Source organism: Mustela erminea, chromosome 9, assembly GCF_009829155.1.
Source record: "Mustela erminea isolate mMusErm1 chromosome 9, mMusErm1.Pri, whole genome shotgun sequence".
Lineage (NCBI taxonomy): Eukaryota > Metazoa > Chordata > Mammalia > Carnivora > Mustelidae > Mustela > Mustela erminea.
The window spans coordinates 16529705-16553551 of record NC_045622.1 but is presented as its reverse complement, the minus strand read 5'-3'; the positions used below and the strand labels follow the sequence as shown (position 1 = coordinate 16553551).

At 52.1% G+C, this 23847-nt stretch overlaps 1 protein-coding gene across 2 annotated transcripts in view; it reads right to left on the bottom strand.

Annotated features, from left to right (window-relative positions):
- Positions 1-23847, bottom strand: part of GRIK4 (glutamate ionotropic receptor kainate type subunit 4) — a 415182-nt gene that overhangs the window by 108878 nt on the left and 282457 nt on the right. For both annotated transcript variants that reach the window (XM_032359115.1, XM_032359116.1), the window contains one exon: positions 6273-6434. In XM_032359115.1, coding sequence (XP_032215006.1) covers positions 6273-6434 — 162 coding nt within the window. The remainder of the gene's footprint in view (positions 1-6272; positions 6435-23847) is intronic.

The following is a 23847-nucleotide window of genomic DNA, read 5'->3' as shown; positions in this document are numbered from 1 at the left end:
TTAATACAAGACTTCCCTTGTTGGAAGCTGAATGCACCTTAGCCAGTACCAAGGCCCCAGGGACCACCTTCCTCCCAGGGCACGGTTGCCCTCAGAGAGGCCTGGGCCCCCTCATCCCCCTCTAGAGGCCCTTCTTCTCAGGAGGCTGTGTGCTGGTCCCTGGCAGACCCCAGTCCCTGCAGACTGGCAGACGCCGCTCTCCGCGCCATTCCTCACACCCTCCCACCAGCCCCCAGGCTCCTTCCTGCCTCCTGCTTGCTGTTCCCACTTGTCTGGGATGCGGTTTTCTTGGCTGATGTTCTCTTATTAGCAAATGATCCGGCTGCTGGGAGTGGGGCACGTGCCCGTCCACAGTGTTCTTTGGGCATCCTGTGCTCTGGGACCTTCGTGGTATCTGCCAGCGCTTCTAGGAACAGAAGCCGAGAGGGATGATGGGGGCAGGGGTGAGTGGAAGGGGGTCAGCCTCAAGTTTCCTGTCTCCTCTCCATCTGCATACTGACTTCAGAGAGGTGACACGGTGGCAGTCCCCAGTGAGCCCCGGGCTTCACGGGTCATCTCTACGGCTGAACCTGGGCCCATCCGAGCAGAAACTTTCTAAGCCCCCGAACACCATCCCTCCCAGCTGGGTCTCCTCAGAGTCCTCCATACACAGCCCCTGTCTCGCAGACTCCTGGTGAGGCTCCCAGGCCTTCCGCCCGGATCCTCCAGCTGCCTCTCTGAGCCCCGCCGCCCAGCCCGCCCCAGATGCCCATCTCCTCGCTCAGCCAGGTCACCTCTGACCGGAGGGCCTAGGATCTCTGTCTCATCGACAGTTGGGCTCACTGCAGATCGCCATCCCAAAGCAGCCTGCTGCTCTCCTTGCTTTGGCTCTCTGCTATTATTTACTAGTTTAGCTCCGGCAAGCACTCAGGATTGCACCTGGGAGAAGGCGGCTCTGGTACCAGCACAGCGCTCCGTCCCTGTCTCCAGTCTGGGCGGAGACTCCCCTCGTTCCTGCTCCTGCCCGTCTCCCATCCCATGGCCCTTCCCTTCCCCACCCGCCTCTGTCTTTCCGTGGCTTCCGTGCCCCATCTGTGCGCACGCCTCTCTCGTCTTGTCTCTGCTTCCCCTGCCCCTGATCTTCTAAATATTAAATCCCCCGAACGGCTCAATCCTTGTTTAAAATCCTCTCCTCTTTTCTTGGCACCAAAATGTTGTTGGCAAGGGACTCTTGATTTCCCTTGTTTTTATATTATCATTTGGTTCTTCATTGTTATTTCCTTTTGAGCTGTTTGTAAATTGTTTAGGGGAACGAAAGACTGTATAAATTAAGATGAAATCAATCTGACTCAGGGAACAGTGGCTGAGTTTCCGCCCCCTCCTCTGAAGGAAAAATAAGAATATCTTCCAAACACACCCCTGTAAACCTCATCTCCCCCTCCCTGGGCAGCTCGCTCACCCAGACCACTGGGATCCCCTTCTCTCGGATGCCCATTCGTCTCTGAACCTCTGTAGCTTAAACTCTGTCCCCCCAAATCAGACCAGGACAGGAGCCATTAAAATCTCATCGAATAGTCCGTACAATCTGGGTTTCATTCAATGAAATAAACACTTAATTACAAACATCTGTTTTAGCCTAAATTCTAATTACTTAACCTAGCCATCTGTAATTTTAACGATTTTCTACGAATTTTGTTCTTTGCAGTGTGATTAATGGGAACGGCACGTGAAATAGTGGGTATGTGTCTCCATCCCCAGCTCCCCCGCCCACAGCTCGCACAGCGTCAGGCGGGAGGCAAGAGAGAAACGTGCTGTCAGCCACCTGGAGATGCATCCCGGGCCGGAGTGTGTGTGTGTGTGTGTGTGTGTCCCTGTGTGCTGAGCCCAGCTTGCTCGCTCTCTTTCTCGATGACTAACCCCTCAGCTCAGATGCTCCCTCTCTGTGTCCTCAGAGCAGCTGCCCTGCACACAAGGGGGGCACACACAATTCAGGAGGAAGAGAAACGGGACAAGAGAGACGCCAAGGGTGCAGAAGGCAGGTGGAGGGCAGGAGAGGAAGGGGAAGGGGAAGAGAAGGGAAGGAGGTGACTGGGGGAGGGGAAAAGGAGAAGGAAAGAGTCCAGAGAGAAGGCACGAGAAGGAAGAGAGACCGGACCTGAGACAGAGAGCGCAGAGGGGAACTTCGAGAGAGAAGAGGACCCTGGAGGCAGGAGAGAGCGGGTCCCGTGGAGGAGCTGGCTGGCTGCAGCCTTTTTAGAAAGCTGGATGGGGGGAGAGACGGACCTGGGCTTTCCTGGAACTGATTATTTCTCGCCTTCCAGCTCCCCAGCAAATGAAAGGGCTGGGCTGTTTGTGCTGGGAATTTCAACCCCCAAAGAGACAGGAAGAGGCACCGCTTTTCAAAAGGCAGTTGCTAAGTGAGAAGCCTTGAGAAGGATTTGTTGCTGTTTGAAGCTGGGAGCTTTCTTTCCATATTCTTCCAAGTGAGGAGTTTCTGTAACAGCTTCCCTTCCTCCTCAGAGGCCACGGAGATGGTGGCTGCAAGGCTCTTGGCACAGAGAGGCGGTCTTGGGCTCTCATCTCCTTCTTCTGTGCCTCAGTTTCTCCATTTACCAAACAAAGGGCGTGTGACCACTCTCATCTGCTATAGGACGTCATGAATAGGAAAAGAAGAGGTCGAGGTGGGATAATTTTGTGGGAAGGGTCCAGGGTTCCTCAGCTCTGCGCTCGGTTGAAACACATGGAATGAGCACCCTGGTCTCCTGAGCTAGAAAGAACACACGTCCCTATTTCGTCGGCAAGAAAACAGCAGGGCTCGGCCAAGAGAAAGCTGACTGAGGTAGCACCACAATCCGGGACACAGGACGGACTGTCCTCTCCCGGGGACCGGGGCTGGGTCTCAGGCTCACGCTTCCTCTCCTCACATCGCCCCTCTGAAGTAGGCTTATACTCTTGTTCTCCACCCCCAATGTAGAGGGAGCCTCCAGAGAAACCCTCATTCCCTGAAGGTCCCCCACATTCTTGGGGAGCACAGGACGCTGAGGCTTTGGGAGGTCCAAGACTGAATGGGGAAGGACAAAAATGAGATCAGGAGGGCTACTTCCGTATGACCGGACAGGCGGCCCCTGCTCCACCCTGGATGCCTTCACACCCTGCACGGTGTCCCGCACGTGCAGCGAGCAGCAATGTGGTCTTTGCATCCACCTCTTCCGGGAAGCCTTCCCTGACCATTCCAGGCAGAACTAAGGGGCTTCACTCGGGTTCCACAGGGCAAGATCCCACAAGGACCATTTAACTAGTGGTGGAGGCAGATCTTACTTCACACATCACGAATCCCGAAAGGTAAAGGCTTTGGCTCTGCTTCACCGGGGTGGATTACGGGCTGGGTCCCCATCCTTCATTCTACCCTGGACTCAGGTCTTTTCCTTCTAACTCCTTACTTTCCTTCTCCAAAAGCGCAGAGTCTGTTTCCTCATTCCCTGACTTTGAAAGTGTCTGTGTGCCTTTCTTTGGCCAGCAACATGATGTGGCAGTCGCTGTGTGCCCATTCTGGGAAATTAGCACTAAAAAGCCTGGTGCATTCCTACTTGCTTTGTCACAGCCCTGCCATTGCCTTGAGAAGATGCGAGGCCGAGGCCCGATTCACAGAGGGAAGGGCTCAGATGTGCTGAACTCCAGCTGGGTTAGGAATCTGTAGCTAATCCTCCCTCACGCCCCAGACAAGCCCCAGACAAGCCGATCTGATGTACGGATCCATGAACTACAAGAGAGCTGCACGTCACATGCTCCTGCAATTTGGGGGTTGATTGTTACTCAGCATTTATACGGCAAAAACTACCAGAAACATCTCCTAATACTTCTCCCTGAGGCGGCCCTATAACGTGTTAAATAAGCTCATTTAGTGAATAACTGATTTGAAGATAGACTTATGTTCCATTTTATGTTCAGAAAAATCTCCTAAAATGGTCGAGCAGAATCAGCCCCAAATGACAGGTAAAGAATTGGAGGCTCAGGGGCGCCTGGGTGGCTCAGTGTGTTAAGCCTCTGCCTTCAGCTCAGGTCATGATCCCAGGGTCCTGGGACTGAGCCCCGCATTGGGCTCTCTGCTCAGCAGGGAGCCTGCTTCCCTCTCTCTGCCTGCCTCTCTGCCTACTTGTGATGCCTCTCTACCTGGCAAATAAATAAATAAAATCTTAAAAAAAAAAAATCAGAGGCTCAGAAGAGTTATGGAACTACCAAAGATCACAGAGCAAGAACCCGGCAAGGCCAGTGTTTGAATCCAGGTCCTCTGTGCCTCCGAGGCCAGTGGTCTCTCAGGCGCATGTGAGCACGGCCGGTCCCCGGCTGGCCTGCCTGTCAAGTCCTTGCAAGCCCTCTCACTAGGTCCTGGGCGGGCCTCTCCTCTGCCTGCCTGTGGTCGTTGTGAGCACAAATGGAAGGGCTGAGCCCCTCTGAGAGCAACTAGAAATATGGCCCAGAGACTTTTTTATTTCACCAGGCCAGGTGCCGAATGTGGAGGAGTCTGGGCTGGAGAGCAGGCAGCAAGCTTTGCTTCCTTTCCTGGTACTACCCCGTGAGCCTTCCCAGGCTGCCAGCACCTCATCAGAATTTGGGAGCCATGGCTGCAAGACCGGCCGGGAGAGCAGGGGACAGGTCTGCATCCGGCTGGGAGGGACGAGCCTCATCCTACCATGCTTGAGCATGTCCTGGGCTGTCCCAAACCCATCTACTGGTGGGAAGAAGCCCTTTCCTTCCGATGTCTCACCCCTGCCAAGTCCCTCCTGTGGATTCTCACCTCTTTCAGGTCTAAAATACTTTGTCGGAATGTGCTCCTTAAACCGTTCCTGAAACTCAGTTCTCAAGTGTCCTTCTACCCGGCTCCCTGCTCACAGCTCCCTGAGCTCTGCATGAGCTCTGACCCCTTAGTTACTCCTTCCTTCCAAGGACTGCCAGCAGCCTATGCAGTCCTTGAGGTACACGGCTTGCTGGAAGGGCCCTCCATCCACGCGCCTGCCTTCAGGAAGCCTGTCTCTGGATCATGACCTTGGCCAACCACTAATTAGGTGTCCGTTTGTGCAAATACCCAGAAACACCCTTGCCCCTGGACATGTATCAAAGCCAGGTCTTGCTCCTATTTTAGGAGCCCTCCAGGGAAGGTCCCACGCCAGGAGGGTGTCCGTTTCCACTGCCACCTCCTGGGCCTACCTCTTTTCCAGTTTGTTCTGTCTCTAGCTCACTGTTCCGCCTTCCTCCTCCCTGACTCCCTCATTCGTTTGACAAACACCCACTAACTACTCTCACTTGCCAGGCCAGTGTGCAGTGGCACCACGAATGAAGCTCCTAGAAGGGGGAAAACAGCATAGTGATTAAAACTTTGACCTGAGTTCTGATGCTGGTTCCTCTGCTTACTAGCTCTGTGACCCTGGGCTGTTTACTTAACCTTTCTGGGCCTAGTTACATCATAGGCAAAGTGAAGATACTGATAGCAGACCTTGGAAAAGTTACAAGAGCATCACATGAGCTATCTTATGAGGCTTTGGGAGGCTTAAATGTAACACGGGTGGGATAGGACCTAGAAAGCCAGACAATCCTGGTCTCCTGAGATCTCACCTTTTAACAGACGGACACAAGCCCGCATACTGGACCTACCCCACAGAATAAGGACATCAAACCCAGCGCGCTATGCTGGGGAAAACTCTGCTTCCATCACACATAGAGCAGAGGAAGGAAGTTCAAAGAGGAAGAACATGGGTGAGGGCACAGGATAGCCTCTCTGCATGAGAGAGGGTCCAGCAGTGGTCCAGCAGGATGGAGAGAGCCCTGCACCAGGAGTGAGGACATCTCAGAATCTACCATCACCCTTCGAAAGGCTTGATGTTCACCTTTGAACAAGACCTCCACGTCCCCACCCCGAGCCCCATTCCCAGGCTGGGCTTTGGTTTCCTATCCTGAAAAATGAGGACCTGATGAGCTACAAGTACCTTCCAAGAGGAGGACTGTGGATCCTCAACTCAGACAGTTCTCAGCAACAGCACGATTGGGAGTCTGGCCACAGGACATGCACGGACATCAGGATATCACTCAATGACAGATCTGTCCCTCTGCACAGGGCTCTCCCTACGGGCCTCCAAGAAGCTTGCTGCTCACAGCTCATTCCTCCCCAAACCTCCCTTGTAACCACTTCCCAGCACTGGTGCACACCTCTCTCTGAGCGGGGGCCTGGACTGGGCTGGACCCCAGGAGGGTACCTGCAGGAGGAGGCAAACAGGCACAGTACTCCGGCGGGTACTTACCGCAGGCCCCGTGAAGGGCACATGGTCACAGTTCTCCTGCCACGACTGGTTGAGGCTCTGGGCAAACTCTTGGAAGAAAGCATGCGACTGGTTGAAGATGGAAAATCCCAGAATGTTGACCCGGTCATCGACAAGGCTGTCCATTCTCTGCAGTGAGAACTCCTGCAAGACCCGTGAGTCAGAGAAGGGGGTTAGCAAGGGCAGAGGCATGGGGATGGAGCACGTCCAGGGCTCTCCTTCTAGTCCCATGAATGTTTGCTGGCAGGCACTCTGCTAGGTACTCAGGATCCAGAGAGAACCATGGATGGCTCTTCTGAGAGCTCACAGTGTTGGGAGAGGAGAGGAGGAAAGAGAAATAAGTAGCATGATCTCTAAGAAAGGGGTACGTGTAACGTGCGCGGCATGGAGAGAGGAAAAGTCCAGTGAGCGTGGGGGAAGCAGGACTGTGTGCACAGATGGTGTGACCCTTTGAGCTGAGCCTTGAAGAAGGCAGAGGCATCCTCTGGGTGGCAAATGAGGATGGACAAAGGTGATTCCAGAAAGAAGTCCCCACAGCGGCTGTGATCGGAAGGCACGGAGGTGAGAAATTGTGGCCCTGTCAGCCAATTGCCTGCCGGGTACTCGGACCGGGCAGCACTGCTCCAAGTGTGGTCCCCGGACCACCTGCCATTGGAACTCTCCGAGATAGCTTTAAAAAAAAATATTGGGGTGCCTGGGTGGCTCAGTGGGTTAAGCCTCTGCCTTCGGCTCAGCTCATGATCTCAGGGTCCTGGGAACTTGCTTCCCCCCCCTTTCTCTACCTGTCTCTCTGCCTACTTTGATCTCTCTCTGTGAGTTAAATAAATAAATAAAATCTTTTTTTTAAAACTGTGGCAATTCCTGGGCCCCACCCAACACCCACTGAATCCGAATCAGCTGAGCTGAGGGCTGGGAGTCCGCCTTCTCAGCAGGTCCCAAGGTCACATGCACAGCAATGCTTGGGAGTTGCCAGGTGAGCACGGGGGATACAGGGGTGAGTGAACAGGAAGAGAGGAGGCTGGGGAGGTCAGCAGAGGTCAGAGCTCAGCAGCCTGGCCAGCAGGTGAGGAAACCCACACTTCATCCTATAGGGGCTGGGATCGGAGGGGACTGTTGTCAGGGGAGTGACAAAGCCAGGTTTGCTTTCGAAGAATCTCAGCCTGGAGGTCTGCCCATAGGGTTGTGCCTTCGCTTATTATTACATTTTCCCATTCATTTAACAGATACTCGAGTACTTATCATGAGCCAGACCCAGGCACAAAAGATATTCCAGGCACAAAAGATTCGAACAAGAGAGACTCATGTCCTGCTCTCAAGGAGGCTGTGGGTTCTTGGAGGAGACAGACAGTAAGCACACACAAAAAAACAGAATTTCAGCCATCTACGGGAACAATAGTGGAGTAGGGGGAGCTGCTTTGAATGAGGGAGTCAGAGAGACCCCATCCAGGCTAGTGACATTTAAAAGCTCAAGGGCATGCTCCCAGGAGCCACCACCCTCTTCCAGGGCCCTGGCTGGCTGGAGTCAGCTGCTCTCCCAGCAAGATAAAACCTGCAGGCACCAGTCCCATGGAGGCGGGTCAATGTCAAAGGGAGAAGAATCGCCCTCCTCCCGCAGGGCTGAGCTCAAGGTGTGCGGGCCCTCCAAGGCTGTGTGTGAGGAAACCCGGCAAAGCAGGTGTGCATTTACTTAGCTCACCAATCCTGCTCCTGGAAGAATGGCTTCCAGCACAGGTCAGGTCATGTTCATGCCCTGAAGTCACACCCAACGCACGCTCATTCCGAGCACTTTGCACAGAGCTCTGTAGTTACAGAGCCCAGGACGAACCCAACAGCCACTCAGCCTATCGGGACAGATGGCAGGAGCCCCGGGCTTCCTTTCCAGCTGGGCCAAAGCACTGCTTACACCGCATTGCAGACTCCTTTTCTTAAGACATAGCCCGGCCAGGGCCCCTGGCCTGTCCCTGCACACTCACCTATGGTAGCCGCTGCCAAGGCCTGAGGCCGTGGGCCAGAGCTCCCCGCCCAGAGTCCAGCCTGATGAACCACAGCTTACAAACTAGAATGACAAAGGCTCTTTTGGAGCCTCCAACCCCTGACAGCGTGGAGCCGGTTAAGGATTAAGTATATTTTGGATCCTGCCGCATTCCCGTTAGGGGAACACAGACGTGCCAGAGAACGTATTGACTCGTAAGCTGATATTATCTCTGGGCTCTCGAACAGGGCAGCTGCCTGTGCGCTGTGGGCTCCCAGCAGCACGAGGGGCAGATGGCTAATAAGAAGAGATGCATCTGGCAAGGGGACCGGGGGGGAGGTGGCGGGGGCACAGAGCCAGGCTGCTGTCAGGCAACCAAGGGGCCTCATCAGCGGGAAGGTGCCCCCTCTCCCTTGGCTTTCCTCATCACTCCTCCCCTCCACCCTCTCTCCGACACCTCCTGATGGAAGGAGCCCCATCTCAAGGGAGCCCTGATGTCTCAGATGTCTACACACTCCCCATGGCAGTAGGTGCGTATAGTGAGTAAGGGCTTTGGCGTTCAGATCTAGGTTCCGCACCATACTAGATGCCCTTAGGGAAGGACCTCTCTGGGCCTCAGATCCTCATTTTAAAATGGGAACCATCCTGAGAGCTACCCAACAGGCTATTTCAAGAAACATGGGAAATGCACGCAAAAGGCTTTACACTGTATTTTGCACATGGAAGTGTTCAACGTAGGACAGTGACCGATACACAACCCTGAGCTCTCGGGCACCTTCCGGCCCTCAACGGTAGTTCCACTTATTTAGGAAACATGAGTTAGGAAGGTGTTTCCTTCAATTCTGTGCTCTGGGCAGAGGAAGACTGAATGAGTTAATTACAGGCACTTAGAGACGACCCTTTTAGAAGTCAGCCCGTCTGTCTTCTTGCTTTTAATTCCTACCTTCTTATCCCTCAATTATATCTTTTTTTCAAAGGCCCCCTTAAGATAAAAAGATCCAGGAGCTTCCTTCATAATTCATTCTATTTATAATGACTCATGGGAGAGCTTACAAAAGGACAAAAAAGGGGATGGTGTGTTCTCTTATCATAATTTCCTGGGACACTCTAGACTCTACTCCCTGAGGGCCCTCTCAGGTAGGAAGTGCCTCTTTATGTCTAAACTTGGACTCTTCTGCTGCTGCTGAAGGCTGAACTCTAAATGAATAATGGGAAACCCCTGACCACTGCCAGGGTGAACACCACTGAACACCTTCTAAGCCAGTGTTTGCCCAAATGTATTCCTGGGGACACTAGCTTTTCCAGGATGTTAAGAGAAATTTCACAGAAACAAGGTTCCCATTTAAGGTGAGAAGACACTGCATATTATTTATATCTGTCTTTTCAAGATTCATCACGCACACTAGCAGTATGAAAAACTTAAAGAAATCCTGCAGGAAAGTAGCTTGTTTAAATTTTGTTCAACCCAGAACCCTCCAAATGTATTACCATGGAACACTTCTTTCTCCCCAAACCCATGAGGGTCTCACAGTAGTGTTCTACAAAATGTACTTTGGGAAATGCTACTCTTTTCTGAGGGAGAGGTACGGGAGAACTGTGTGCGTGCAAGTGGGAAGAGTGAAAGAAAGAGAGGGAGAGAGAGCCCGGCGTGGGGCTGGGGTTCACGACGCTGACATCATGACCTGAGCGGAAATCAAGCGTCAGCCACTTAACCAACTGAGCCACCCAGGAGCCCTGGGAAATGCTACTCCAAACACATTCAAGAAAATATGGATTATACACCCCCAAATCAAGTGGCGGAAACATTGTGCTGAGAGGGATATTTCATAAAATTAACAATTTCAGGATTAAGAGCCATCTGGTTCCTGCTGCCCACCACAAGCTGTAGGAAAGCACACCTGGCTCACTTGGTTCCCTGTGCCCCCTCCCCACCGACCACACAGTCCACTGGCTGCAATCGTACTTGAAATGAGAGAAAGGGCTGGAAGTCCTGGGGTTAAACAGGTTCTTACTGGAGGGCGGGGTGGGGGGGCTTCATTCTCTTCTTATAAATGGTTCAGGAAGGGAAATCCTGAGGGTCCCCGCTCCCAATGGGACTGGAGTCCATTGCTGTGACATGAGGGGAACCAGGGTGAAGAACAGAGCCAGGGGCCACCTGGTAAAGCTGAGCAGCAGAACAGACCAAGCGCGGATCTACAGTGACCCCAAATCTGCATGAATTTGTGACATCCCCTGCACTACCATTACCTTCTCGTGGCCTCTCTCCCTCCAAAGGCCTGTATGTTTACAGAGAACAACAATGTCAGGCTTGTCATTGAACCCCACGCTGCCCCCAGCAGAGTGCCTGACGCCCGCAAGCCGTCTCCTAAATGCTGGCTCAGGGCTGTTGATTGAAGACGTTTCTCACTGACCGAGGACCCCAGGGTCCTCAGGGCGCCTAACTCTTACCTAGTCTCCTAGTCTGCTGTCTTCATCCCACAGAAGACATACAAACAGGAGTAAAATTTGCACCACGCCCTGATTATCCTCTGGAGGTTGCATTGTTGTATCTTGAAAAACAAACTCCGGACAGCTTGTTTTCTTATCTTTTGGCTTTCACATTAGAACATTTTTAAATGTGTATGCATGCACACATGTATGAGAGAGAGTGTGTGTGTGCGTGTGTGTGTGAATTTTTGAGTGTGCAAAGATTTGCAGGGAACTACATAACTGCCGTCAAAGTTCATGTCGCAGCTACAAACGGATACAGGGGATGGTAACCCTTGAATGAGGGCCATTTTGAACAGGCCTGGAAGGAAAGCCTCGTGGCTAAGGGTTTGAGAGCGACACGGAGAGGTCATCGGGAATGGTACAACCTAGGGAGTGCCCCTCACTTTCTCCAGCAGGGGAGACATTTCCAGTGTCCTGGTCCACCAACAGGCATCCACTCACCAGCCACCTGCAGGGACTTCCTGGCTCTCCAGCCACAGAGCCAAGGGCAAGGGCAGGCTGTGGGTCAGGGGACAAGGTCAGTCGACTAGAGCTAAAAGCACAAGAACTTTGAATGATCCAGATTCAGTTTCTGTGCTCGACTTTAGGAAGAAAAGCAAGAAGGTAAAACATGGGCTCCTGGATACAACCCATCCCCTACCCCTACATTGCCTGGGCCTGGGTCTGGGCAAAATGGGAAGTGAGCAGAGGTGACAATCTCTAATGTTCTGTCTCCCCGGCAGCCCGGCAGCCCCTTCTCCCTTGTATTCCTAACCCAGGAAGCGCATTGCTATTCCCCCAGCGACATAAGCTGGAAACTGCAAATCCTCCTCATCTTTTAACTCCATTTCCAGTCAGTGGGCAATTTTGTCAAATCTGTCTCTCAAATGTTCCCTGAATCTCTTGAGTCTGTCCCTCCTTTCCAACCCCACCAGGTCCGGCCTTCATCATTTCTCCTTTGCAACAGCCCGTTATCTGAGACCACACCTCTGATCTCAGGAGCTAGGGCTACGTCACTGCCCAACTCCCAGGTGCCGTTGACATCCACAACAGTGAGAGTGGTGGCCCCTGGAGTTGTGCAATGTGGCAGTCTCATCAGGACACATCAGGATGTAGTAAAAAGAACTAAGATGATCCTGGGTTCCAATCCTGACTTGGCCACAAACTGGTTGGGAGATGCTGGGCAGGTCAGTAACCTCTCTGAATTTCAGCCTATTCACCTGTAAAATGCAGGAAAAGTACATCTGCCTTGCCGGGGTAATCCACGGAAAGTGGCTCGTGCACCGTTAGGCATTCACGACATCTGATTCCTGTTCTCCCCAAACACAGTCCACCCTCCACGATGCCCCCTTTCTCTTTCTTTCTCCCCGATCCTATGCCACTGGCTGGATCCTGACAAAGGGAAATATTTGGCCTGGGGGCTTCTCCTCTCTCTCACTCTCTAAGAAGCTTTTTTTAGCTACTCGTCAAATGAGAAAAGTTTTGCTAAACAAGTCACCATAAGGTGTTAATTGCACGGTGTGGCTATTTGTGTCAAGACAGAAGGCTTGAAGTTCCAGATCTTCCAACCATAAATAATTATAACAAAGCAATACTTAGAATAATAATAATTGCTACAACGCAGTGACCACCAGTTGTGGGCCTGGCAAAGCCGAGCACTTTCTGAGCCGGGTTTCCATTCCTCCCGACAGCAGCCCGATGACACAGGAGCGATCATTGCCGTTGTGAGGCTGCCTTCAGCAGCCTCAAGACCCAGAACAGTGAAGCGGCTCTCCCTAGGGCACACGGCTGTGAACAAAGGGGACTGGATTCAAAGCCAGGCCCAGCTGACGTCAAAGCCAGCGCTCCAGGTTTTCATCCCCCCCACTCGCCTCCATGTGGAAGCACCAACCACCAGAGGCCCTCCGAGTTCACTATGAGATGCTATAAAAACAGCTGGAAAATTGAGTTACAATTGATTTCAGGACGTAGAGCTCAACTTAAAGACCGATGAGAAGATTCACGGCTACAAAATGAACACCTGTAGCCTGAACATACCAAACATCCACAAAATCTCTCCATGAGAAGGATTTTAATTACATAGGGGTCTGGGGCTTGGGGCGGGGCCCCAGACTGAGCCACTGAGCGATGATCTTGAGGACCCGGGAGAGGGAGGTTTGCTCCACCCCATTCAGCGTGAAGAGCCCAGAGAAGGGATAGGAGCAAACACCGGGTGGATGCAGGTGGGGAGGGGGGCCTGGAAATAAAGGTGGCGGAACTGAAGGTGCGTGTGGCTAAGGTGCAAAGGGAAGAAGGTGATGATGCTGCTTCATAACCTTGACCATCTGGCATGAGTCCTTCAGGAGCCTCAGTCATCCTTAAAACCCCTCTAAGGTCACCATCATTTGAGGCACGGATGCCTCCCTGCCATCTCACTTACTGGGTGGTCTCACTCATTGCTGTGTCCTTAGTGCCTAGAGAAAGTCGGTGACACCAAAAGCTGGCTCGCTGGTTTAATGAAATGATTAGGAGAATAATTGTTCCGGACAGAACAGGTATCAATGCAGAGCTAGAACATTCGAAGGCATATACTGTCTCTCTGGGTATCTGGTCCTGGATTTTCCTCAATATAAACCCATGTTGCAAAACCAATCTTGGTTTTTACATTTTTTAATCGCTTCATTTTTTATCTCTTTTAATTAGACAAGTTTTCTCGGTACGAAGTGGAGGAAATGACACTCCGCGGTATTGATGTGAGGCTTAAAAGAGATAACACACAGGAAAAGCCCTCCATTGATTCAAAGGATGATATGAATTCCTTGAGTTACTAGTATTAGTAGAAGGAACAATGACAATCGCTCGAGGCAGGCATCTTGCGTGCCCTTTGAGGCATTGTTAACAGGCAATGAGGAGACCGCGGAGGCCACCAGACACACCACGAAGATGAGCCTCTCCAGTCCTGCGTAAAACCCTCAGCAGCCCAAGAATCTAAGAGCTCCCTTCCCGCCAGGCCACGGGCAACCCCTAAACGGTGCCATCCTGATGCCTGATGACCTCTGAAATGTCCCGCAATTGGGCCACCGGGACCCAATCAGGCTGTGATTGTCTTTATAGACCCTTTCCCTCCAGAACTGGTTTCTATTCTTAACAATGACATTTCAAACATACTCTTGCTTTTTGGCTGCTTTCAACGAGGAATCTGCCCTTGGTCCCTTCACCTCCGTGCCCAGCCCTGGCCTCTTGCTGTCTGAGAGAGGTGACCAGCAGCTTGCACCAAGCAAATCACAAGCCATTCATTAAACATCAATTTCTTACTGAGTTAATAACATTTACTACTGCTGTGGACATGGTTCCACATAGCTTACGAAACACTTCCACGTATCACTTCTGGTCCTCACGAGCACACTCAGACCGGACAGGACATTCATATCCCCATTTGGGGGAAAAAGGAACTAAGGCGCCTGGATGTTAACCATCTTGCCCAGAAGACAGGTGGGATTAAGATCCGGGTACTGGCATATAAGATCAGTGCTGATTATCCCATGTCTCCCAAGTGTGTACTCAGAACTAGGTCACCAGGAGACACCGTATGAACTCAAATGCATGTGCCCTTCACTGAGGTTCTTAATGACTGACAACTTCTAATATTCTCACCCCAGGAGTACTGAGAACACCAGAGGATTCCAATTTCTTAAGCCATTATTATGAAGCTGGATTGATGGAAGATATCCATAAGATGATGTCACTCCCAAACTTGAACTCCTTATCTCCCACCCCCAATCTGACCTCCTCCCTTGGTTGCTTATCTGTGAATGTGACCCTTATCCACCCATCATTTGGTCCAGAATCAATAACTCCTTCTGTTTCTCCCATTCTATCACGTTCCCCATCTCATTCTTTCCTGGGTGGGTACATTCATGGTCATTGGAGAATATTTTACATCGTCAATGATCTCTTGAGTCTTTCCCCTTCCCTCCATCCCCTTCCCCTCTGCCTCAATTCAGATCTTCACCAGCTTTGTCTTGGACTAACAACTAACTGGTTTCCCTTCTTCCAGTCTGGCATTTCTCCAAGCTCCTTGTTGGTGCTATTGCTGGAGGGATCGTTCTAAACTATGCATTTGATCATGAGTCGCTCTCCATTTCCCAGTGCTTTTTACAGCAAACAGGACAAAAACAAACTCCTTAATTTGACACATGTCTTATTTTTTTTTTTAAGATTTTATTTATTTATTTGACAGAGAGAGAGAGAGATCACAAGTAGGCAGAGAGTCAGGCAGAGAGAGAGGGGGAAGCAGGCTCTCTGCTCAGCAGGGATGCTGAGGCAGATGCAGGGCTCAATCCCAGGACCTGAGATCATGACCTGAGCCGAAGGCAGTGGCTTAATCCACTGAGCCACCCAGGCGCTCCGACACATGTCTTTTCATGCTATGATTCCTGTCTACCTCTCTGCCATTCTTCACTTTGACCTCTTCTATCACCCAAAGCAGGCAGAACTGGCCATGGCCTCCACTGGGCCACCACTATACTTCACGGCTATCCCTATCATCACTCAGAGCCTTTTATCACGTGAGTTTGTTCAAAGCTACTTCCCCAGGACTGGGTGCTCCGGACACACACTCATATTACCAGTATTTACACTGGTGCACAACATAGAGAAAGAAGTCAACACTTAATCGGATGAGCATCCGACTCTTGATTTCGGCTCAGGTCACACGATCTCAGGGTCATGGGATCAAGTCCTGCAGGAGGCTCCTCACTGAGTAGGGGTTCTACTTGGGATTCTCTCTCTTCCTTTTCCTCTGCCCCCCCCCCATTTCTCTCTTTAAAATAAATAAATAAAATCTTTTTTAAAAAAAAGTCAACACTATTTACTAATTAAATTTAAGCAGGAAGCATCTGTCAGGCTGTCCCCCATCTTACCCCATGGACAGCCCAGACGTCACTGACTTCACAAGGCTCTCCTTTAGGGCTATAGCCATTCATCTTTCCCAGGGAACCTAAGGCATGGCAGAAGTCATGGGACAGAAGTCAGGCCCCAGACCTGTGTCTCACAAGTACTCTCAGCCTTTCTCAGGAAAGCCCTGGAGCCACCAGGAGTCGAGTCTGCTGGGTACCCTTTCACACACACACCCTGGCACCCCCCCACCCTGGGTTCCTGTCTGTCTATGAAATCTGCATCAAAGCCTCTGGTCTCTGCAGGCCGGGCAACTGCTCTTTGTGGAATAGGTCTTTGAAGAAAGCAGCAGCTGGGAGACTAATTCGTATCTGTCAGTGAATTCCATTTAATGGGAGATTTGGTCCTAAACCTCTCAGCCCCCAAATCTCCTGGATTCTTCTCCCCACATGCTTCCTATTCATTTATCCCCATGACCTAAACACGCATACCCCTTCCTCCCAGGGACTCTGTCCCTTCTCTGCTTTTCTTTCCCAATGTGAATCTCCAGACAGGACTTCAAACGCAGACCATATTCTGTCTTGTTCATTGATCTGTTTCCCTGTACCTTACTCGATGCCTGGGCTTAGCAAATGCACAATACACATTCATTAAATGAATTAATGTCCACCTGTAAACACCCATCAGGGTGGGACCACCTTTCCAAAGCCTTTGGATCATTTGCTCCCACGAAGAAGAAGGCAGAGGCCAGTGGGGGGTCGGGGGAGAACCCTCCCACTTGTACCCCAGCAGCTGAGATCGTCTTCATTTTGTCTATCGAAGACTGGTCTGTGCCTCTGAGGCTCAATAATGGTTATTAACTGGGAAGGTGGGGCGCCTGGGTGGCTCAGTAGGTTAAAGCCTCTGCCTTCCGCTCAGGTCATGATCTCAGGGTCCTGGGATGGAGCCCTGCATCGGCCTCTCTGCTCAGAGGGAAGCCTGCTTCCTCCTTTCTCTCTACCTGCCTCTCTGCCTTCTTGTGATCTCTCTCTCTCTGTCAAGTAAATAAAATAAAATAAAACAACTGGGAAGCTGAAGCCTCCGTGGGTCGACCTCACATGAGAAGCTGTGGACACGTGCTCTCCCCATGGGCTGGGAGGGCGACTGCTTCCCTGCCGGCCTGCCTCCCTTATCAGGAGTTGAGTCCCCCCCGCACTCCGGATCTGTTGATCGGACCTCCTGGTCACACATCAGGTGTGGAACCTCAGGCCTGTAGAGACTCCAGGCACCCCCATCCCCCTCTCCCCAGGGCTCTAAGGAGGTTTTGAGGAAGATGAGCAGTGCTCCCAAACAGCAGCTCCGGCCTCCTGACTCTGCCCGTCGGCAGCTCTGCCCCAGGACCAAGCGATGGGCTCCCACAAGGGACACTCCAGATCAGACAGGACATAGGTGACTCAGGCAGGACTGGGACTTGGGCCACTGGGCTCACAGATACATCTTCCCACAGGGAAGGGCAATGGACCTAACAGGAGAGTTTCAGATCTTGGCCCTTTTCACCTCATTCATTCCAGAAAAACTTGAGCATCACCTGACACATTGTATCAGGCACGAGACACACGACCGACCTCATCCCTCTCTTCCGGACACGTATACTTAGCAGCAAGCGGGTGGCGAGTCCCAGACGGTGGGTCAGGATGAGCACTTGAGTTGCCGGGAAAGGTGGTCCCTTTCCTCAGAAATTCCGTTGATCCTCCTAAGCGGAGAGCTGGTTGCAAGACGAGGCCTGGAGGATGAGCAAGAGGCAGCCAGATGGCGAGGTGGGAGGAGGAGCTTCCCAGACAGAGACGACAGCCGGCGCAGGGCCCCAGGAGCGAGGGTGTGTGGCACATTCAGGGAACTGCGAGTCTCACAGTCTGGCTGGGGTGAGCCGTGGGTGGTGGGGACTGGGGCAGGGTAAAGCCTGGAGGGGAGTGCCTATGAGGCTGCTCTGGACTTTACCCTGAGGATCACAGGGAGCTATGAGAGGGCTGTCAGCACGAGGGAGAGAGCATCAGGCATGGTTTCAGGAGGATCTTCATGCTCAGGCAAGGTATCAACCCAGCTTTGCCACTGACAGGAGAGGTATCCACTGTGTGGGTTGTTGCTGGACACCTCGGCCGGATGGGCAGGGGTCCTGCTTACCGCTGGGCTGTGAACAGGAGGTGTCGGGACCACAAAGACGGGGCTGGGGAGAAGCCTCGGATGGGGATTAATAGAGCTGTTGATGCCTTTGACACTGAGTAGAGTCTGACGCTGGGGACAGAGAAGCTGGATTGCTTCATAATAACAGCACTTGCTACTCCTAATGGTGCTTGTAATACAATAGCACTTATAATGTAATAATAATAATAATACGATTTGCCATAATGTCTTTTATTCTCAGACTCCCTATGCTTTCCAAACATTCATTAAATCCCAAACGCTCTTCTCTGCAGGGCCCAAGTTCCTCCGTGCCAGGCGTCTCCGTGATAGCTGCCGCAGTGCCAAGTGGCCTCAGTTTCCCCTCTGGACTCTGGCTCTCAGGCTTTTCTCAGGGGCTGGGGGTGCTCTCTGCCTGGAGCCCTGCAGTGGGCCAGCAGAGAGAATCCGGCTGTATCAGCTCCCAGGAGATGTGCCACTTCCTGCCCCAAGACTCTCTGGTCTCTTCTTCCTGGTTCCCTGGCTAGATCCCTCCTTGTCCATCCTTTCTGCAGATGATGGGGGAGCGGATGGCGGAAGAAATGAATGGACTTACAAGTTTGGCATAGGTAGGCAGGATTTTAAGGTGAGCTCCCAAAACCCACCCCACCTCGACACACACACACACACACACACACACACACACAATTACTGGGACTGGGACTATAGCAGGATCTACTTCTATGATTAGATCATGAGGTCCCGATTATCCAGGTGCCTCTAACCTAAGGACATGAGCTCTTTCAAAAAAACAGTTTTCTCCGGCTGGCTGCAGAAGAAGAAAACCGCAGAGATTCAAAGTATGAGAAGGCCTGGTGCAGAGGGAGGTTCTCCATGGGTGAGAGGAGCTGGGGAGGTAATGGAGATGGTCCCAGCCAAGGACCGGAGAGTGGCCCTGAATGCTGTGAACAGTTCCCAGCTAAGAGCCGGGAAGAAAACAGAGATTGCAGTCCTAGAATCGCAAGGACACGAATCCTGCCAACACGAAGGAGCCTAGAAAAGGCCCCTGAACTCCGGATGAGAAGATAGACGGCAGATTTCAGCCAGAGCAGAGAGCCCAGCCATGCCATGCGGGACATCTGACTTACGGAACTGTGAGCTAATAACTGGCATTATTTTAAGTTGCTAACTCTGTGGTCACTTGTCGTACAGCAGCAGAAAGTTAATACAGCACAGAAAAAGCCACAAATATCCATTCGATAAGGACAAGATGTGGGCTGGGAGGTCAAGGGCAGATTCTCAGCTGCACAAGTTCAGCATGTGTTGGCTGAATGACCTTAGTCAAGGCTCTCAAGCTTCTCTGGGCCTTGCTTTCCTGCTTTGTGGAATGGACCACCTCTCCGGTCGTGATGTTTTGGGGCCTCGAGATCCTGAATGGAATAGTTTCGAATGGCGTCTGACACGTCGGTGACTGCTGCGACAATCCCAGCTGTGGAAATGGGTCGATTTTTATGCTCAGAGATGATGGGGATGGCTGGATCACTGGACAGAAGGGGAGGTCAAGGCTTCTCTCACTGAATTACTGGAACTTCTGAATCTTTAACAAATTTGTGACCAATGGCAAGGCAGGTCTTCCCTTCCTCCGGAGCTCTATTACACGGAAGTCCTGGGCAGCCGGAGGGGGACGTTTCTGTTATGTTTCCGGAGATACTGAATCAGAGTAGTCCCCAGAGTCTAGTTCTTATTTCAATTGATTTATTTCGTATACGCGGTCTGGTGCACCCAGTCAGTGACATACACGGGTGTGGATGAGAGACTGTGTGTGCCGTGTGAGGGTGTGTGTGTCGGGGCAGATTCAGGGAACAAGTGAGTTTCAATTTCTATTACATGGATGATACACGAATATCTCAACCTTAGTTCTGAGAGCCCCGTGGGAGCCACATTCACGGTCATGCTGTTTGTCAAACATCAGCAAAGGGGTTGTCTGATAATTGCCTCCTCCGAAGCGAAGCAGTTTTTTAAACTCCGCGAGGGTCTCTAAACCCCCTGTTGAACGCTTCTTCGGTTTCCATTGATTTTCCTGGCAGTACTCACTCTGTTCTCATATCCCCTGCCCCGCGCGGGAAGGATTCAAGTGTACTTGGAAGCTCCTGCCTCAGCTTTGGAAACCAGAGCCCACTGCGAAGCCCAGGTGCCGAGTTCCTCCTCCCAGCCCAAGTTCTGGGATAAAGGCCTAATTGGGTCATTTCCATTTTCAACGATCCTGCCTCCCTGCCACTGGCGCCTGGTTCTTCCAGGATAACTGACAATAATGCCTCACTTCCCCCACCGCTCCACCCTAGATCTACGGACTCATCAGCCCCAGCGGAGAATAATCCTCGCTCTGGGTAAAGAGCGGATAAAGGAACACGTGCGGAATATCTCCAAGCCGGTGGTTCTTGGAGAAGCCTCCAGGGGCCGCTTGGGATGATTCTTTTTTGGTCACCTGGCTTGCCAAGGAGGGGGGTCCTTGCCCAGGATGACTTGGTGAGTAATCACACATCTGTCAGCCCAGACAGGCAGTGGCTTGATTCAAATGCCTCTTGGTCTAGAGCCTTGTACTGGGTACTATCCAGAGGACGGAGAGAGAACTTCCAGAAGCTCTGTGGAAGGAACGGCCATGGGAAGTGTGGCCATAACACAGGGGGACCGAGGATGGGAAATGAGCCCCACCAGTCCAGGGTAGCCTGGCATCTTGAGTTGGGTCTGGACCTGTGCCCACTGTCACCCACTCCCTTGACGGCCACCACAGCTGCCAGCAGCTCTCCTTCTCCAGGAAGGGGTTGTTCCTTCCCTAGGGCTCAGGCTTGGGAGACCCTGCCAACTGGGGAGAGCAGAGAAGGGGCTACTCAGCCAGGCCAGGCTGAGCCTGCTTCACCGTTAGGAATGTGCCAGACTCTGGATCGGCAGAAAAGTGTGTCCATCAGATGCTTACAGCAGCTGCTTCCTGAGGACATCAGGGCCACCCTGCTGGTAAAACTGGCCAAATCTCCCCACTTTTCCCCAGGCAGCCCTGGCTTCACTTCTCTCTCTCTCTCAGTGGCACCATCACCTCGCAGGGGGACAACTGTTGACAGCTGCCCAAGGGAGCCCGAAGTGTATCAGGCGTCTGGGCCTCATGGTGCTCACTCAGGTCTACTTGGGGCTTGACCTTCCCTCTTGCCCTGTCTTCCACGGTTAGGAAAGTTGGCTGCCTATGCTTGAAGTCGTGAAGGCTCTGAAAGGTTCTTCCTACCTCAAAATAACTTTCCTCACCAACTTCACAGGTTTCCGTATTGTCCACTTCCTTGGTTAAGGCCTCGGCTAAAAAGCAAATGTTGTCTAAGATATGAAACCGTGCATATCTCTCAATTAGCTTGTCCTGCCCATCCCCCATCTCCACCAGGCTAAGCCCCGTAGATTCTTTAAAGCCCTTTGGGTGTATGTAGCCTTCCCCAGGAAGCTTTCCCTGAGCCTGTCCGGCTAGGCCAGGGGGCTCTTCTTTGGTGGCCCCATAATGCCCTGTGAATGCCCTCATCATCCCTTCCTTCCATTTGCTGACCAACAATAATTTACTTGGGTTTATCTCCCCCTCTAGGCTGACCCCCTGGAAGTTGGGGCTTTATGCATCACTGCGTCGCTGACACCATGCACACTCCGTTAGTGCCCATCCGGTGAACTAGGGGGCCGCCCCCCCTTCACTCATGGCTCGCTCTGAGAGCTCAGGCAAGTCATGCACTCTCCGCAGCCATTCTCCACAACTGGAAAGCGATGAGATTGAGTTAGATCCTCTCAAGGGTTCCTCCAACTCAATGCTATCATCATCCATTAACATTAGCACAAACGGGATTTTGAGATCGGGGAGGCCCGTTATCCAGCAGGTGACGTGGGCTGGGCCCGGGAGAGAGGACGGCTCTTGCTGGACAAGGGGAAGTGAAAGACCCACCTGGCTCACAAGTCAGGTGTGCTGCCCCACCTCGGGGACCTGGACTCTAGGGGGCACTGGAGGACATGGAAAAGCCACGGAGAGGAAAGTCCCCTCCTCTACGTGGAAAATGCTGGCCTGGAGAAGTCCCTTGGCCAGTCATCAAATATTCGTCCAGTCCACAGAGGCAGTAACACATCAGGGTTGAGAGGTCTTTGGAGACCCTCTAGGTCATTGCCAGGGGAGAGAGGACTTGTTCAGAGTTACACGCATGGTCAATCAGCGGGACAGCCGAGACAAGACCCTGGGCCTGCAAATGGGAGGCTAAGAAGCCCAGCAGCTCTGCTGGGGTCCTGTGACCTGCACCTTGCTTTGCTGGCTCCGGCTCCATCCCTCTCCACCCCCGCACCCCCACCTGCTCCAGCCCCAGCCCCGCTCCTGTGCTCTAGCTCTGACCCACCCTATACCTCTGCCCCCATGTCCCTCCCCCATTCTCATCTCTAATCATCCTTCAGTAAATGATTAAAGGAGACCCTGTCTGTGAACCTTTCTCATGCTCCCACGGAGGCCCTAAATGCTCCCTTCTCTGGCCTTCCACACCTCGCATTGACAGCCAGAGCTCTCCCAGCCCCATCACGCTGCTGCTGGCATTCCCCCAGCACACAGTAGGCACTTCATAAATCTTTGCTGCATATGTATGGTTGGCTTAAGCATTTTGCGGAGGTAAGTCACTAAATCATGGCTGGCTAAGCACTTTATAATCCTATAACTTGGGCCAAGGGGCTTCTAGCAGCCAGACACAGTTTTCCCAAGTGCAAACGTAAAGAATAATTCTTTAGTTAATACTTCCTGAATCTCCTTCTAATTCTCCCTGCCATTTCTCCTTCTGAATACACCCCCTCCCTACCAATGAGCTAGCTCGGAGAACAGACCCAGGAGGGCTGGCAGCCAAAGAGCACAAATTTGGATGGAGAGTTTGTCCTTTAGATGCTGGTGTACCTGTGTAGGGGACCCGGAGAGATCTGTTCCTGCCAGACCTGCTACCTCATAGGGTTTGCATCTGGTGTGGGGGAGGGGAAGGTGTTGGAGGCCCAGACGGAGCTTTCACTCACTCCATTACTCTTTTCTTCATTACACTAAAAACGTATTTATTCACCAAAGTGTACGGTATTATACAGAGTGGTTCTCCTAAAAGGCTCAATAAAGGTGAAGAATGTAGATAGACTTAATAATTTTACAGTGAACCACACTTTAGAATCAATTGTTCTGGCACTAGAAAGTTGTCTGAGGATGCATTGTAGCCGTGGGCCTAGCTGTGTGTGTGTGTGTGTGTGTGCGCGCGCGCGCCTGTATGTATGTGTAGCAATGTGAGTACATGTCTATGCACGTGTGTGAACACGTGTGGTGTGTGCTTTCAGAAAAGACTGCAAGCTATGGGAGGGGCGGGAGCACCATGGGAACCGTAGTTCTAACCAGGTGAGAGGCCAATTTGGAAATGTTTCTGATACTAGCTTTGGGGTTTTAGAAAACTAGAGGCAGGAAGTCGGGAAACTGAGGTCTAAAGATGGAAATCCCCCACAGGGAAGTGGGCAGGCCCACTGAGGATGAGGAACCCTCCATCACTAAATGATGTTATAAGAATTGTTATTCCCATTTCACGAAAGGAATGACTGAGATTCCAACCAGTGAATAACGTGCCCCGTGGACCTCTAACGCATGGTGGGGCCGGGCTTCAAACTCCCGTCCTCTCTGACCTGAGACCCTGGCTGCCTCCCTTAAACCATATTTCCATCCTTTCTATCCACCCAAGCTCATATGCCAAACGGCATATGGGGACGGCAGACAGGACCAGATAATTTCATAACGACCTTGAAACCACGAAGGAGAGGTTTGGTCCCAAAGACCATCGTGTTCCGGCTCCAGGGCTCAGGTGGCCTGAAGAGGCCACTTGCCCAAGGCTGGCCTGGACATGGTGTGGCCAGGACAGAAAGCAGCCCAATCAGTGCACACAGCACAATCAGCTGGGTTACCTTTATACTCTTCAGCCTCTTCCTACCCCAGTGTTCATTCTTGGTGCCCACCTTGGGGCTCAGGTCTTGATACTACCCCACTCATCAGAACTCCCTGGAATGCTGTCTCTTGGGTCCTGAACTAAAGCACAC